At 34.8% G+C, this 15,767-nt stretch overlaps 1 protein-coding gene across 8 annotated transcripts in view; it reads left to right on the top strand.

Annotated features, from left to right (window-relative positions):
• Positions 1 to 15,767, top strand: part of PCNX1 (pecanex 1) — a 171,424-nt gene that overhangs the window by 74,852 nt on the left and 80,805 nt on the right. For 5 of the 8 annotated variants that reach the window (XM_049612542.1, XM_049612545.1, XM_049612540.1 and 2 more), the window contains exons 7-8: positions 1,289 to 1,421; positions 6,963 to 7,147. The exons of 2 other annotated variants lie outside the window; for them this stretch is intronic. In XM_049612542.1, coding sequence (XP_049468499.1) covers positions 1,289 to 1,421; positions 6,963 to 7,147 — 318 coding nt within the window. The remainder of the gene's footprint in view (positions 1 to 1,288; positions 1,422 to 6,962; positions 7,148 to 15,767) is intronic. One more of the 8 variants, XM_049612541.1, reaches the window with a different exon arrangement.

Below are 15,767 nucleotides of genomic sequence, written 5' to 3'. Positions count from 1 at the left end.
TTATTTATATTTAGTATGCAGATACCCTTTGTCAAAGTCAAAATCATCCCTAAAATATTGAGATCACTAGGAAACCATTGTTTTAAATTCACATAGATAAAGCATCATTTTGCATTTTGTTCTAGAAACTGAAATCAGTCAATTAGAATGGTTTTATAAAATTTTATGTGACTCTATTAAGCCATGGTTGTGTATTTGTCATTGTTGCATATTTGGTTTTAGTTTGTACTTTATCGCTTTTGGATTAAACTATGAATTTCTGTACTTGCCATCTTGCTGATACTTGCTTCCTAATGTTGAGGGGACCTGTGCTGCTGGCGTAGAGTTGAATAAAGTTTCATGGCAGCTCACTACTTCACAGTTAAGATATGTCCATGCTGTCTTGAATTAAACATTTAAAAAGCTGCCAAAGTTATGCCACAGTGCAGCGTGGGATGAATAGCTTCCTTACCTCTGGCATCAAAAATGAAGTATTATCAGTCAGCTAAGCGTCTGACTCTTGTTTTCGGCTCAAGCCATGGACTCTCGGTCACGGGATTGAGCCCCGTGCTGGGATCTGCACTGACAGCGTGGAGCCTGCTTGGGATTCTCTTTCTCTCTCCCTCTGTCTGCCCCTCCCCCACTCGTGTTTTCTTTCTCTCTGCCTCAAAATAACTATTTAAAAAATGCAGTATTATTGTTTGCTTCTACTGTCCTCTTGACAGTAGGAAAATAATGCCCCATACCTGTTAGTTGGAACTAACAAATATTGCACTTGTGAAGTTGACTTAATTCAAGAGTGTGTGATTTATTTGTATTTTTTTTCGAAGTTCTTTTTTTAAATTTATTTTTTCAAAGTTTTTTTATTTATTTTGGGGGGGAGAGAGAATCTCAAGCAGGCTCTGCACTGACAGCTTGGAGCCGGACATGGGGGGCTCAAGCTTACCAACCGTGAGAGCATGGCCAAAATCAAGTCCGAGCTTAACCATCTGAGCCGCCCAGGAGCCCCTAGATGAAGGTTTAAACCAATGGAGATATTAAAATAGGAAATTGAGTTTGAAGAGAAGATGGTGAGGCCAGATATATCAAAAGCATTATTTTTAAAGAACCAATTATCTTTAAATAAACAATGTGTATGTCTTGTGTATTCTTTGATGCGCCATATTAACAGTGTATGTATGAAAGCCCTTGGGCTCAAGCAGATAGCTTCCCTTTACGTTTGAGGGTGGGAAGACGGGAGAGGCAGGCTCAGCTGCTATTTACATCTCTGACCTAGGCTCCTATTTGACCTAAGTCTATCTTGATACAGCAGCACAGGCCAGCGAGGAGGCAGTGTCATTTCGCCGTGAACGCAGCACATTTAGGCGCCAGGCAGTACGGCGCCGGCACAATGCAGGGAGTAACCCTACCCCTCCTACATTGCTCATCGGATCACCCCTCAGGTATGGTATTTTAAAATTCCACCAAGCTTAGCATGCATGTAACAGACCTTCTAACCTGTTCTGTCAGTGCCAGGAAAGCATTCAAATTGCTTTTTCTTTTCCCTCCAGTTTCTCCTATAGTTTTAAGCTCTTTGGGCTTTCTCTGCATGTGACCACGAGCCTGCTGCATTCTGCATGCCTTGCGTTGCACTGTTTAGACAAAACGATCAGATTGGGTTAGTCCATTTTAAATAGCAAAATTACTTTAGGGCAGCTCTATGAATGTAAATAGAGGCCTTAAGTCAGCTTTTCATTTTTTTTTCTACTCCCTATTAATATTATCGCAGCATCTTTTCCCCAACATCTTGATCAGTTTAATAGGAACAGTTATGGGCTGAGTGGTGAGCTTGTTGAGGAATACAGATAACTGACCTCAGCTTGATAAGCCAGTTTATTTCATTTCACTAAAATATATATTTTGTATTGCTTAACAATTTGTATCTTTTATTTCATAATCAGTAGAACCTGGTAAATGACATGGGACGAAAATACTCTATGGCAAAGTACGGTCAATTGGATATATATGTATATATTTGTATATATCTGTGTTGAATTTCTCCACTTTTACTAGTGCTGAAGAAAAACATTTTTTGCATTTCCCAATATTCCTAATTAAGAAAACATCTATTTATAATATTGGGAATAGTTTTCCATTAAACTTTTAGTGTTTTATTCTCAAGTATGTCTTACACATCAAAACATTTATGCTTATGCTTTCATACAAATATGGACAAAAATGCTTTACATGTGCTTGCTTAGGCAGTGCACATAAAATACCATATACTCTCATTAATCTCTGTTGAAAGTCACCATTACCAAATTATTTTCCTACATTTTAATCTGGAATTCAAAAAGAACACTTAGTGAAACAACTCCTGTTGAATACATGGTAGATCAGAAGAGCTGACCCCCTTCCCTTGTTAAAATCCTGTTCTTGAGAGTAACAAAGTCTTTCTCTTTACGTTTCCCTGCAATTTAAGACTTGCTTATTTTGGGGGTTTTACATTACAATCAGGAGCTTCACCTTTTGTGGGTCATGTTCCTAATTAATCCTGCAGTAATACATAATTCTGTAAGAAGTAGTATGGATTAGTTAAACCAACACTGAAAATATAAAAATGGGAAGGCACCAGTTAAAAAAACATTTGGTCTAGAAACCTTTTTCTGAGCATCTTTGCCTTTTATGAACCCTCCCCTTCTGCTCCCTGAATTAACTTCTTTCTGCTGATGGATTTGGGGTCTAGCCCCAGCCTGCAGAAAGAGCTCAGCATTTCATTTTACTTTTTGTTTTGTTTTTTCTAACCTTTTCATTTTGCCCCTTTAATAACACTTGCCATAGACCTGTTTGCTTTCTTACTCCATGGTGCTGTTTATTAATCCCTTTTTTTATTTTAACCTTCTTTTTTTGGTCTTTGCAAACCCTTTCATTCTTTGCCACCAATAAGCCTGCTGGATCCCACTTACCCAACAAACGCAGACAAATTACTTTTTTCTTTGCCTGGTGGAATATTAAAGAACTGTGTTCTAACTCCAGCCAATCATGTAGAATTCTGTAGGGTTTTAAATACATCACCGTTCAAATGAGGATAATGGCGTGAATCTTACTTGTAAAGCACTCATTTTAGAATTTTTGGCAGGTAATCTTCTAGTAGTCAGTGTGCAGATTTTGTTAAGATTCTAGGATATTTCCAGCATAAACTTTACATGTATCTTAAATAGGTGACTTCATCATGGATGAAATAAGATACAATTTAGCTTAGAGAAATTAAAAACACCAATGGATAAAATCTTTTTTAAATTGCAAAAATATTCAGGTAGAAAATATTGGTGTTAATTCTGTTTGAATTACATAATAATACTCTCATCTTTAAGTAAATATAGGATTGCATGGTCATAGAAAACTTGAAAAACTTGTTTGTCAAAAGGAAATGGAATAGGAGTGACAGTACTTTAATTACAATTACTATATAAGTACCAGTAAAACGTACTAGCTTATTTTAAACTTTAATGAATAGTTCAAGTAATTGACAGTCAAAAGCAACTTGGTAAATTGTATGTTTTCAAGGATTGTGAGTGAATCATAAATTTCTTCCTGAAGGGAAAATGCAGATTTTTAAAATAATTGTTAGAATGTCTTGTTTCAGAATTATTTTTAAGTGTCCTTTTCATTAAGTTAGGCTCGTAGGTAGCTTCAATAGGCCCTTGCCAGTTCTCAGTTACTAGAGAGAAAAGCAAAGATTAATATTTAAAAATTTTATAGTACTAGTATTAAGAGTTCCATATTTATCTATTTTTATCAACCCAAATATGGTATCTTTTAGAACTCTGGTTAATGGACTGGAATGAAAAATTAGTTGCATTTGGGGAGGGGACAAAAGCTTTATCTTATTCTTAGATCTTTTTTTTTTTTTTTTTAAAGTGTTAGAAGATTGAAAGCTCTGTAATCAAATAAGGTCATAGTAGTAACAGAATACATGATTAGAAATTCATAGGGATCATTTTGTGGTACTCAGGAAAATCCACCAAATATTTGTTGTTTGTGTACTGTGTTCAAGGCATTCCTTTGAGTATTCTCTGGAATCTGCAGATTCATAAGAATAATGTGATGGTACTCTTAGAGTTTACTTTTTCATCATGGAGACACAAATAAAAATAACCAACGATATAAGGCAGAAGGTGCCAAATTCTAAATAAGTGGTACAGAGGAAAGAAAGACCAAGACCAACTATATTTTTCTGCTATTCCTTATTATGTTTTAAACTTTATTTTTGTATTTTTGAGAGAGGGGGCAAGAGAGCACTAGTGGGGTAGGGGCAAGAGAGAGAATTCCAAGCAGGCTCTGTGTTGACAGATGTGGGGGCTTGAACTCACTAACCGTGACCTGAGCTGACATAAAGAATTAACCCACTGAGCCACCCAGAGGCCCCTGTTTTTCTGCCATTTAAATTGGAAATGTTAATGGGTAAGATTGCATGTCAGTGATGCTATTGATAGCCAATAGTTAGACCTAAATTTCTATCTTTCCTTTTACTATGTTGTGAAATAGTTGCTACCTTTTCTCAAACTGGTAGTTTTGATAGAGAATTGATACTCTAAAAAATATTAGCTCCTGTCGGTTATTAGTTAGGTAAAGTACAAACATCCAGGAATAGTTTTCCTGCCAACTTCTGTAAAAATGAGAGGTTTTTTTGTTGTTGAAGGATTTTCAAAACAGGAATTCAAGGGACATAAACATTTATGATTAGCTTTTGATGTTCAAAACCTTGACAGCCACATAGATTTTCACTAGTTTCTTTTGTTTCTTTATTCTGGAATCGATTTTCATGCATTGCCTAATACTTTGGAAACCTTTTTGTATATATGGGTATGTTGAGGATTATTGTATTCTCAAATGTGTTCACATTAAAATACACCTAACTGCCATATAGCACCTTTGTTTTTGACTTTAAGTAAAAACAAAAAAGGACAGAAAGATTTGTTGAGTACATATTGTATAAAATTCTTCTGTCTTCCAATTCAGAATCGGAAGGGACATAGCACTTGAACTACTTAAAACACCTTTTTTGTCAGAATTTTCTCCCTTGTAAGATTTGGTCATTTTGGTAAGCTTTGTAAATAACTTTGGATTTTGAGGAAGAGTAACAGACTTATTATATATGTATGGAAAATACAACGATGTTTGATTCCATTAATTCCCAAGATCATCTCTTGATTTATGTCAATTGTACAAACATCTACTCCAAAGGAGTTATTAAACGAATACCTTTATAGTTACAGCTTAAACAAATAATGCAAGTAAGCATCAACAAGTCAACATTGTGTGGACTTGGTTTTTTCATGTGTTCCACACATTCCTCTGCTCTATTTAGAGTGTATACTTTTTGTTGGCTCTAAAAGAAGCCTGAACTATGAATGTTCCAGGTAGTAATGGTTAGTAGGACTTTCTGTGGCGGTAGAAAGATCTATGTAATCAACACTGTCCAGTGTGGTGGACACTAACTACTAGCTTTTGCCCACTCCGGTAGCTCTTCACTACGGCAGCCACTAGCTACTTTATGTGGCTCTTGAGCACTTGCAATGAGCTTGGTGGAACTGTGGAACTAAAATTTTAGTGTAGATAGTCACATGTGGTTACTTTATCAGACAGTGTGATTCCAAAGTGTATTCTGTTGCCATAACCACAGGCTTCAGCAACATAAGCAGTGTTTTCTAGTCTTTTATTACATGGTTGCTTTAAATTGCAGCTTTCTTCACTGCCCATAGAGATGAGTTTATTTTATAGGCATCAGAGAAATCATTGCATTGAATTCAGAACATTAGAAAGAAGTTGGTACTCAAAAAAATGATAAAATAACTGAATAAGGCCATCCTATGCAGCAGTCTTGTTGTTGTTGTTGTTTACTCAAAGGTCTAATTTAATAACAATGCAGTTACTTTGAACATCATGTAGAGAATGACATATAATAATTATACTCAAAATATTTTCATGAGTTTCATTGATTTAAATTTGAGTATTAAGCACATTAAAATTCATAGTATTTTAAACATCTAAAATATAAAATGAGTTAAGAATATAATAGAGTTTCTTAATTATAGGTAATGTTTAGATATTTAGATTTGATAGTTTTAATAAATGGCAAGTCTATAACAAAATACTAATAATATATTAACAGAATTCTGTAAGATTTAAAAAAGACTGTAATATCCCTTGAGAAATTACAGGTTTCCAAAATATTTTTAAGATTTTCTAAAATGATGGGCCCTTGTTAATGAAATGATGAAATGGGTTGGAGAAGGTAATAACATGTATACAGAGCCTGTGTGGCTTTATTTAAAAAATATGCAGGCTTTTCATAGAAAAAAAACTTTATAAATTAATCATACTTGCAGCATCCCAGCAGTCATTTGTATTTCACTTGGTTGAGTCGATGTTTGTTATTCCATTTCTCTTGCACTAGTTTGTGATTTTCTTTTGATTGAAAATTGTCACCTTGGTCGCATTTGATAAGGATTCTTTGGTTTTCAGGTGCATAGAAACTTTGTTTTATTGTGAATTCGAGATGCCAGAATATTTGAAAGAACAATTCTAGAATTATAAAGGTTATAAAGAAGAGGTCATATTTAAACTGACAAAGAGGATTTATCTCTTGGGGACCAGCTACAACCCCCATATATAGTTAATGTGCTTGTTTTTCTTTGCTGCTTTCTTTTTCCTTACACTAGAATTTTGTTGGCTTGGGGTGGGGAAAAGTCACAGATTGGTTAGTTTACGTATACATTAAATGTTTGCTGTGTTCATCACAATGATTCAGTTTTCTAAGGACCAGAAGATTTAAGACAGCAGTGTAATCTGTATATGTTACAAAGTTTGTTAGCTTTCTTAGGTTACATTGAAAAAATCAGGTTACATTTTGAAATCCATTTTCTATATTGACTTCATTCTAGCTGTTGTTTTTTTCTTTTCTTCCCTGTAATGTCTCCCCAATCCATGTTTTTTCCTAGCCTTCAAGATGGTCAGCAAGGCCAGCAGTCCACAGCCCAGGTCAAAGTCCAGTCCCGCCCCCCTTCCCAGGCTGCAGTGCTCAGTGCTAGTGCCTCCTTGCTGGTGAGAAATGGGAGTGTCCACTTAGAAGCATCACATGACAATGCATCTGCTGTAGGCGGCAGCAGTTTGCACGATGAACTTGGTATGCAGGCCTTATGTAATCTTGGTGATACAAAACTGTAATACAGCAGATGATGGGTAACAATGATTGCAATTTCTGTGAGACAGCTTCATTTGCAACTATGCATGAGAGCACTTTTTTATAGGATTTGTCCTATGTGTGAGGAAAATTTGACTTGCTTTCCCTTTTCGGTTTCTCTCAACTTTTACTGTTTTGTTTTGTTTTGTTTTGTTGTTTTTAGCATATTATTGGTAGATAGTTAAAAGTATTAATGTTCATGCTTTAGTGTTCTCTTAAAATGATTCGGGCAGTCCTGTTACTCGTTGGCACTTGTACTCTGTGGGGAAATGCTGATTTTATGAAGAATGATTTTGATTAAATCTTAAATTCTTTGCATTTGCTGAATGTGCTGCAGGAAGGGCAAAAATACTTTCTGATGGTCTGTTGCTATGGAATCTTTCTTTTGGGTATTCTGTATTTCATTTCAGTGTCTGTCACCTGAGATAGACTTACGTCATCCTAAATGCAGTACTCTGAGGACACCATGGCTCTATACCAATATCAATAAATTCATCAAGTTTTTTCTTTTTCCTGTTAATATACCTATAAATATTAATATAAGTTATTAAGTAGTTTATTCTCAGAGGGGTGGTGTAGTTTAAAACTTCAGTAATGCATAGCCACTCAGATACCTCTTTTGTACTTTACAGACAGTATTTTGTATTATACTTTGTATGTAAAATATATACAAAGTATATAAAATATAGAGTATTTTATTCTTTGGTTTCTATTTCTCTGTATAATCTATCTTGTGTTCAGAATGCAGATTAGTAACAAGAAAATGAAAAACAATGAAGAGAATTTTGTTATTAAAAAATACACAATTGAAAGCACCACATTTGCTCCCAGTGATTTTGTTTTGTTATAGCTGTGTTTCATTTATAGAGATGATAATCCACTTGGCACTTTGGCTAGAAGGATGTGTGGTATAAGATGCCCGAATTAGATATAATAACGTTTCATATGCCATTTGTTGACATTTCCCATTTTGTAAAAATCCTTAGTTATAGAAAGTTAACAATTAGACAAGCATATTGATGAAAATAATTATCCTTAGCAAATCTTACAGAAACCTGAAAATGGTCATCTAAGATATTTATAACATTGGCATATATAGTGATTTCTAAATAAAAAGAGAAGGCAATAAAACATTTTAATTTCAGAGTGCTTTTGCTTTTGAGTTTACAATTTGAAGAAGCAAGGGAGTTTATTAGGAGGGTCCTCAATTTGGTTACTTGCTTTGAATTAGAATGGTGATACTTTTTTAGTTACAAATGATACTCAGTTGATATCTTTTTATCGCTATTTCTCTCAGGTTCACTCAAAGCCCTTTGAACAGAGGATTTGTCAATTTGTGCATATGAAATTACAGTTGCCATCACTGTTGCCCATTCGGTTTGTGGTAGCAGCTTTGTGAAAATAAAAGGCTTAATTTTGACCCATTTTGGATTTTTAGACTTGTGCCAAATCAAACATAAAATGATGCGGTAGATGACTTTTCTCTGTAAAACCTAATTTGCCCAAAAACTTGCTAAGAAAGCCTTAATGGTAAAATCCCATTCTGAATCCACTTGCAGATTATTAAAAATATGTACATAGGAACTCACTGGACAGTTCTAAAGGTCAAGTCTGGAGTGACTTTAGCATCTGTGGGTGAATATTCAGGATGTTGTCTTGAAATTTGGATTTTTTTTCTTACCTGCCTTCTAATAGCTAGTTACTGGCCTGTGGGACCTGGCTGCGGCCAAATTGAATGTATTGTGATAATTAGCACAAAACAAGCAATCAGTGGACAGTGTATACTTGTTCCATAGCATATAAAGTTGGCCAAAAAAGATCCTGAAAATGAGCTACAGTTGAACTTAAAGGTGTTGGTGGAGATACTGATTTTTATAATATATTCCACTAGAATATTTTTGTTACATAGTTTAATTTTCTTCATGATTATAATTAACAGTGGTAAGATAACTTTGGGTAAATGAATTTGGGTCCTGTATACTCAAATATGTTAAAGTGAGTCATGATATTCCCTAAAAATATGAAATATTTAGAAAGGATTGTTTCCTTCCAAATTTAGCTTCTTCAGTTGAAAATTTTTTAATGTACAATATTTACATATGAAAATGTGTACACATAATGCATTTATATAAAACACTCATACAAGCATACATATACATTCATACATAGGTATGTTTGAGTGCATATAAATGTTTGCATATGTACACATATATACATAATACTTGGTTGTTTACTTTAAACAGAGGAACAGCCTTTTTGGATCAAAGGAAACTTGCAGTCAGTCATTGTTTAATTCTAAGCCTAGGTAGTTTTCCTTAACTGTTTTCTACATCTTTACTTTGTGGTATCATACTAGATAACCACGACTATAAACGACAGCCGTAAACCCATAAACCCATTATTTCTCTGTTGAATTTTAACTAGCGTGTCAGGTTACCAGGTAACATTAGACATGGTGGAAAAATTCACCGAAGGTGGTATTTTAAGGATTTTATTAGTAGCTTTTTCAGCAGAAGAAAATGTATTTTCATCATAGGTACTCAGCAGGCATAATTGTCAATCATATTTAATTTTAAAGGCTGAATTATAAGTATATAATTTAGAACCTAGTTGGAAAAATTTGGATGGTTTTCTTTCTTATTTATAGACTTCACCTCCATGCAAACTTAGTTAAAAAAAAAAAAAAGATTCCAATGATGTGACAGATAAGTTTTAAAGTTAGCATCTTTGAAAAGGCAGTTAGTATCTAAGAATTTCTCAAATCCTTCAGTGTAACATACCACTTTTTTTTTTTTTTTAACCACATCTTAAGGGTTAAATTACCTCCTCACCAGTCTTCTAGGGGACTCCTTTCTTTGCAGTTGGTTTCCTACTATATTCTGAATTAAATTGCATTTACACTAAATAAAATAAGCTGTGCTTAGTGCCCAGATAAGTCACACGAGGGACTCTGAATTCACGTAGCCTTAAAGTTCTATTTTTTTTTGTTTAATCTATCAAGCTTTTTCTATAAAACTTGGCAATCACTTCTCAGTTTTATGCTAAACTCAGCTTTCTCTTGTAAATTTAGACTAATAAATTGATGTAATGATGCCTTTATAGTTGATAGTTAAATGCTTAATATGTGGCACATCTCAGAGGAGACGTTCTAGATAAGGCCTGGTAAAACAGGAAAATTTACGTGTGTTTTTTTTCTGTGTATGAAATTAGTGGTGGTCGTTGGTGGAGATATGCTTTGAAAAAGTATATGTAATAGTACATCAAACTTTCATGTAAAAAATAAACAAGAAATGAGGAAAAGTTTGTATCTATGTTTAAAATGCAAATATGAAATATATAAAAATCATAGGTGATATTCCTCTGACAGATATGTTTTCTTAATTTCATTAATGCATTCGAGGTTTAAAAAGTGATGACTGAACTTACTTTTCTGAGGCTTTTATTTCATTGCTATGCAAGGATTGACGAAGAAGGTATTCTTTGAGATAATCTGCTTTACTACAGAATTTATTAACTTGAAAATGTGGTCAGCTCTAGAAAAAGACTTAAATCTGCCAGTACCCTACCCTCCCTATTGGCCTTTTTATTAAGCGGCTTATAGCAGCTATGCGTTGTTAAGCAGAAATATGATTTGGAGGCTTTAAAATTTTTTACTTTAAAAAGCGAGGCTCAGATGATCTATAATACTTTCATGATTTTTATTAGAGTTAGCCTTGGTGTTTAAAAAGGGTTATATGTATTATGCATTTTGTTATATGTTATATGTCTTATGTTGTATGCCTTAACATTTTGTGCTACATTACAGATACTTTTTCTTACTATACAGAGATCAGAGGGCTATGGGACCTTGGAGTTTATACGTCATTGCCCTATGTTATGGCAGATCATTTTCATTCATCTAACCAAAAAGTTATGTTCTTTTTGCAGCGGCCTTGATCTTTTATTGATATTTTTGAATACAAAAAAAAGCTGCATTTTGTTTTTTATTGAGGGGAGTGCGACACAAAATATATACAAATGAAAGCAAAATGTTTATTTTTATTGAAGCAATAAAGATCCTTTATTATTATCTAAAAGGAAGAAGTGTGAAGTTTGGGTATATTTTCTTCATTTTGATAAATTAGAATGTATTTTTCTCATTCTTGTAACAGAAATACAAGTTTAGAAATATTAGAAACTATAATGAAAATTAAGTGATCTGTAATTTTATCACTTAGAGATACTCAGTTTTGAAATTTTATAATTTTTTCCTCCCTGTCTTTTTTAATGCACACATTTTGTATACTTTCCTGAAACGGAATTGGGATCATGGTGGGTGACTTGGTGCTACTGTATGAGTTTTGTATCTTGCTTTTTTCACTTAGCATGTATGTTATTTATTCATGTTATTAATTGTTCTTTAACTTGTTTGTAAGTGATGGCATAATATTTTATCTCTGAAATCTCCATGAAAGGGAGTAGGATGTAGTGGAGTCCACAGTCAGACTTCATGTCTTCCAGTCCACACTCTACTGCTTATGAGCTGTGTGGCCTTGGGCAAGTTATTTTCTCCCTGTGCGTCAGTTCCCTAATTTATCAAATTAATAACAGTATCTACTTCATAGGTCTATAGTGAGGATCATATCTATTAAAATGTGCAAAGCAATTAGAACAGTGCCTGGCAATAATAAGTCAATTACATAAATAATCATTGCTATCATCATTATTAACATTATTATGTAATTATAGTTTATTTAAACTAAGTTTAAGTTAAGCTAAGTTTAAGTTAAACTTGATTAATATATGCATTAGCTGAAATATAGGTTGGGTTCTTCAATGGAGGACACCCTCCTCCCCCAGCCCCTCACCAATCAGTGACTAAAATAAAAGAGAAGTTTACCTGTCTCTCTAACAGTCTCACAGGAGCTGTCCCTAGCAGGGGGGTTGGTTCTGTTATCTTCCATGTGTGGCTTCCCTGCTGGTCCATAGTGGCTGCTCCACTTGTTGTCAACAAATGTCATTTGTCTGAAAAGCAGGAAGGGGGGCGGGGGGTGTTGCTAAAAAGTAAGGACAGTTAGTCTTTATCTTTCAGATTGCAACTTGAGAAATGTGCCTGTCACTTTCTCCCACTTCCCTTGGGCCCATACATAGTCACATGGCAACTTCTAGCTGCAAGAGAGGTTAGGAAATGTCTCTAATTAGGTGAACATAGGCCCAGCTGAAATTCAATGAGGGGAAGGTCCTATTAATACAAGGAATAAGGAAAGGATGAATACTGGAGGTCAGTCATCAGTCTTTGCTACATTAAGCACTTTACATCAATAAGATAAAGATCAGTAACTAGAAAAGTTGAAATACTAGTTGAAATACAGTCACAAACAGTTCAAGTTTACTCATAATTTTTTAAAATTTATTTATCTATTTTATTTTATTTTTTAATAATTTTTTTAATGTTTATTTATTTTTGAGACAGAGGGAGACAGAGTGTGAGTGGGGGAGGGACAGAGAGAGAGGGAGACACAGAATCTGAAACAGGCTCCAGGCTCTGAGCTGTCAGCACAGAGCCCGATGTGGGGCTCGAACCCACAAACTGTGAGATCATGACCTGAGCCAAAGTCAGGCACTCAATAGACTGAGCCACCCAGGCGCCTGTACTCATAATTTGTTAAATTGCAGATTAAAAACAAGGTGAGATCTTTTTCATCTTTGTGTAATGTATCTATTATTGGAAAAAGTCTGAAGATTGAATGTTTTTAGAGAGCAGTTTAGAACTGTAGACCAAAAATGCCTATAGCTTTTAGTACTCAAAATTTGCGAACTTGAAAAGATATATGTACGTGGATATTCATTATAACATTGTTTGTAATTTTGACAAACTTTAAACAGTCTAAATCTCTTGTTATTAGAGAACCTCTAAAAGAAACGATAGTACATAAACAGTATAATATTTAGAACTTGATGCATCTTTATTTTTTCAAAAATTTTTAATGTTTATTTATTTTTGAGAGAGAGAGAGTGTGTGTAAATGGAGGAGAGGCAGAGAGAAAGGGAGACACAGAATCCGAAGCAGGCTCCAGGCTTTGAGCTATCAGCACAGAACCCGATATGGGGCTCGAACCCACAAACTGTGAGATCATGACCTGAGCTGAATTCAGAGGCTTAATGGACAGGGCCACCAAGGCAACGTCTGCATCTTTATTATTGACATGAAAAGTTAAACTAGTTAGTAAGCAAAAGAAGTAAATTTTAGAATGTGTATGAGGAGAGTGATCCAATTGTCTTAGGACAAATGTACATAAAAATTGTTCAGAAGAACACAGTGGCTGTCTCTGGGGGAGTAGGGAACTTTTCTTCATTTTATGTACTACTTTTGAATCTGATGTGTAGTATTTTTTTAAATGAACCACAGAAAGAAACAACAAATATCACTCTTGATTTATATTTTGTAGAAATTCCACTGATTACATGCTGTCTCACGTTCCTCCATCTACTTAGACTCTTAACCTGACCAGTCTTTTTTTTCTTCTTTGTTTTAAAATCAACTTTTTGATATATAATTTAGGTATGATGAATTGCATCCATTTAACATGTACAGTTGGTTGAGTTGTAACAGATGTGCACACCTGTGAAATACTACAATCCAGATACAGAACATTTCATCATCTTTAAAAGATTTTTTGTTGCCCCCATTGCAGCCCATCCTTCCCCCGCCCCTGGCCACAGGCAGCCACTGCATATTCTATGTCATTATAGTTCTCCCTCTTTTAGAAGTTCATATACATGCAGTTGTAATGTGGCCTTTTGCACTTAGTAATGTTTTTAGTTCATCACGTTGCATGGGTTAGTTTATTCTTGTTTTGTGCTGAATATTATTCCATTGTGCAAGTGTGTGTATATTGTGTATCCATTCATCTGATAGATGGTTGTGTTATTTCCAGGTTTTGGCCATTGTTAGTAAAACTTAACTTTTCAAAAGTGGTTTTACATTCACACCAGCAGTGTATGTGAGTTGCGCTCATTCCCATTCTTGTCCCCATTTGCTATTGCTGGCCTTTAAAATTTTAACCCTAATGGTTGTATCTCATTGTGGCTTTAAATTTACATTTTCTCTTATGACTATTGATCTTTTTTTGTGTGATGCGTGTCCAAATAATTTGCTCACTTTTAAAATTGGGTTTGTTGTATTATTTTTGAGGTGTAAGAGTTTTTGTGATATTTTAGACATAACTAATTTGTCAGATGCAAATCACAAATATTTTCTCCCATTCTGTGGCTTGCCTTTTTGTTTACCTTGTCATTTGTAATGTCATCAGTATCACTGTCCTGTTGTAGATTTTACCAAGATGAGGTTGTCCCTTTGAAAGAAAATGTGAGCAGATGATGAAATCATAGCAGAATATGAACTTGTACATTCACTTTTGGAAGGTTCACCTGATCTGGGGATTAGGCAGTAAGAGTGAAACTTAATGAATGAAGGCATGTGGCGTTAAGTCAGAACTAGAGGACATTGGCCACGTCAGTAAAAGAGACCAGTATGTACACCTATTTTATTGTTGCTGAGCAGTAGAGACATTGGTCTTTTCGTACCAGTTCTCAAAACCTCTCTTCTAAACCAACTTTTCTTCTCATACCTGTTCTTTTCTGTACTCTCTTGTTTAAAAAAACAAAAACAAAAACAAAAACAAAAAACTAGCACAGTGGTGAACATCCCAGGAAGAAGGATTGGTTCTCAGTATTGAAACATTTATTTTTATTTTTTATTTTTTTAAGTCTATTTTTAATATTTATTTAGAGAGAGTGAGCAGGGGATGTGCACAGGGAGAGGGAGACAGAGAATCCCAAGCAGGCTCTGTGTTGTCAGTGTGACATGGGGCTTGATCTCCCGAACCATGACCTGAGCCAAGATTAAGAGTTGGAAGCTTAACCGGCTGAGCCACCCTAGCACCCCTCAGTATTGAAACTTTTAATTACAAGTAGCATAGTACCTTGATCCCATTCTAGTACATTTTTTTGGTCCAGGAGAGGGGTTGGCAAACTATGGCCTGTGGGGGAAATCCATCCAGCTTGATGCTTGTTGATAAAAATAAAGTAAAATAAATACATATTTATGTTACAGGTTTTCTGTGGCTGCTTTCATGCTACAGTGGTAGTCTTGAATTGTTGTAACTATCTGACCCACAAAGCCTAAAATACTTATTTTCTGGCCTTGTATAGAAAAAGTTTGCCCACCCTGTACTATACGCAGAAATAAAATGAATCATTTCTGTCTGGTGAAAACTCACGCTTTCTCAGAGACTCATAGGTACCACTTGTGATAATAAGGGTGGCACCATCCAAGAAACTGGCACTAGTCTTAAAAGTCTTTCTCTACCACATTCATTGAGATAGCTTTGTGAACACAGTACTCATCACATCAGAAATAAGCACTTTCTGTAGAGCACTTAACTTACCCATGTGGATGCATGTGGTCCTCCAAGAGCCTTCTAAAAAAGCACTTTATAAAGCTGCTTCCCTTGTGTCTGGCTTTGCTCTCATAGCCCTTGCCTGCCCTAAGAGTTAATACTTGAGAAGAGAGACCTCAATT

This window comes from Panthera uncia (assembly GCF_023721935.1).
Source record: "Panthera uncia isolate 11264 chromosome B3 unlocalized genomic scaffold, Puncia_PCG_1.0 HiC_scaffold_1, whole genome shotgun sequence".
NCBI classification, from domain to species: Eukaryota; Metazoa; Chordata; class Mammalia; order Carnivora; family Felidae; genus Panthera; species Panthera uncia.
The sequence above is the reverse complement of the archived record's forward strand: the minus strand, read 5'-3'. Positions and strand labels throughout refer to the sequence as shown.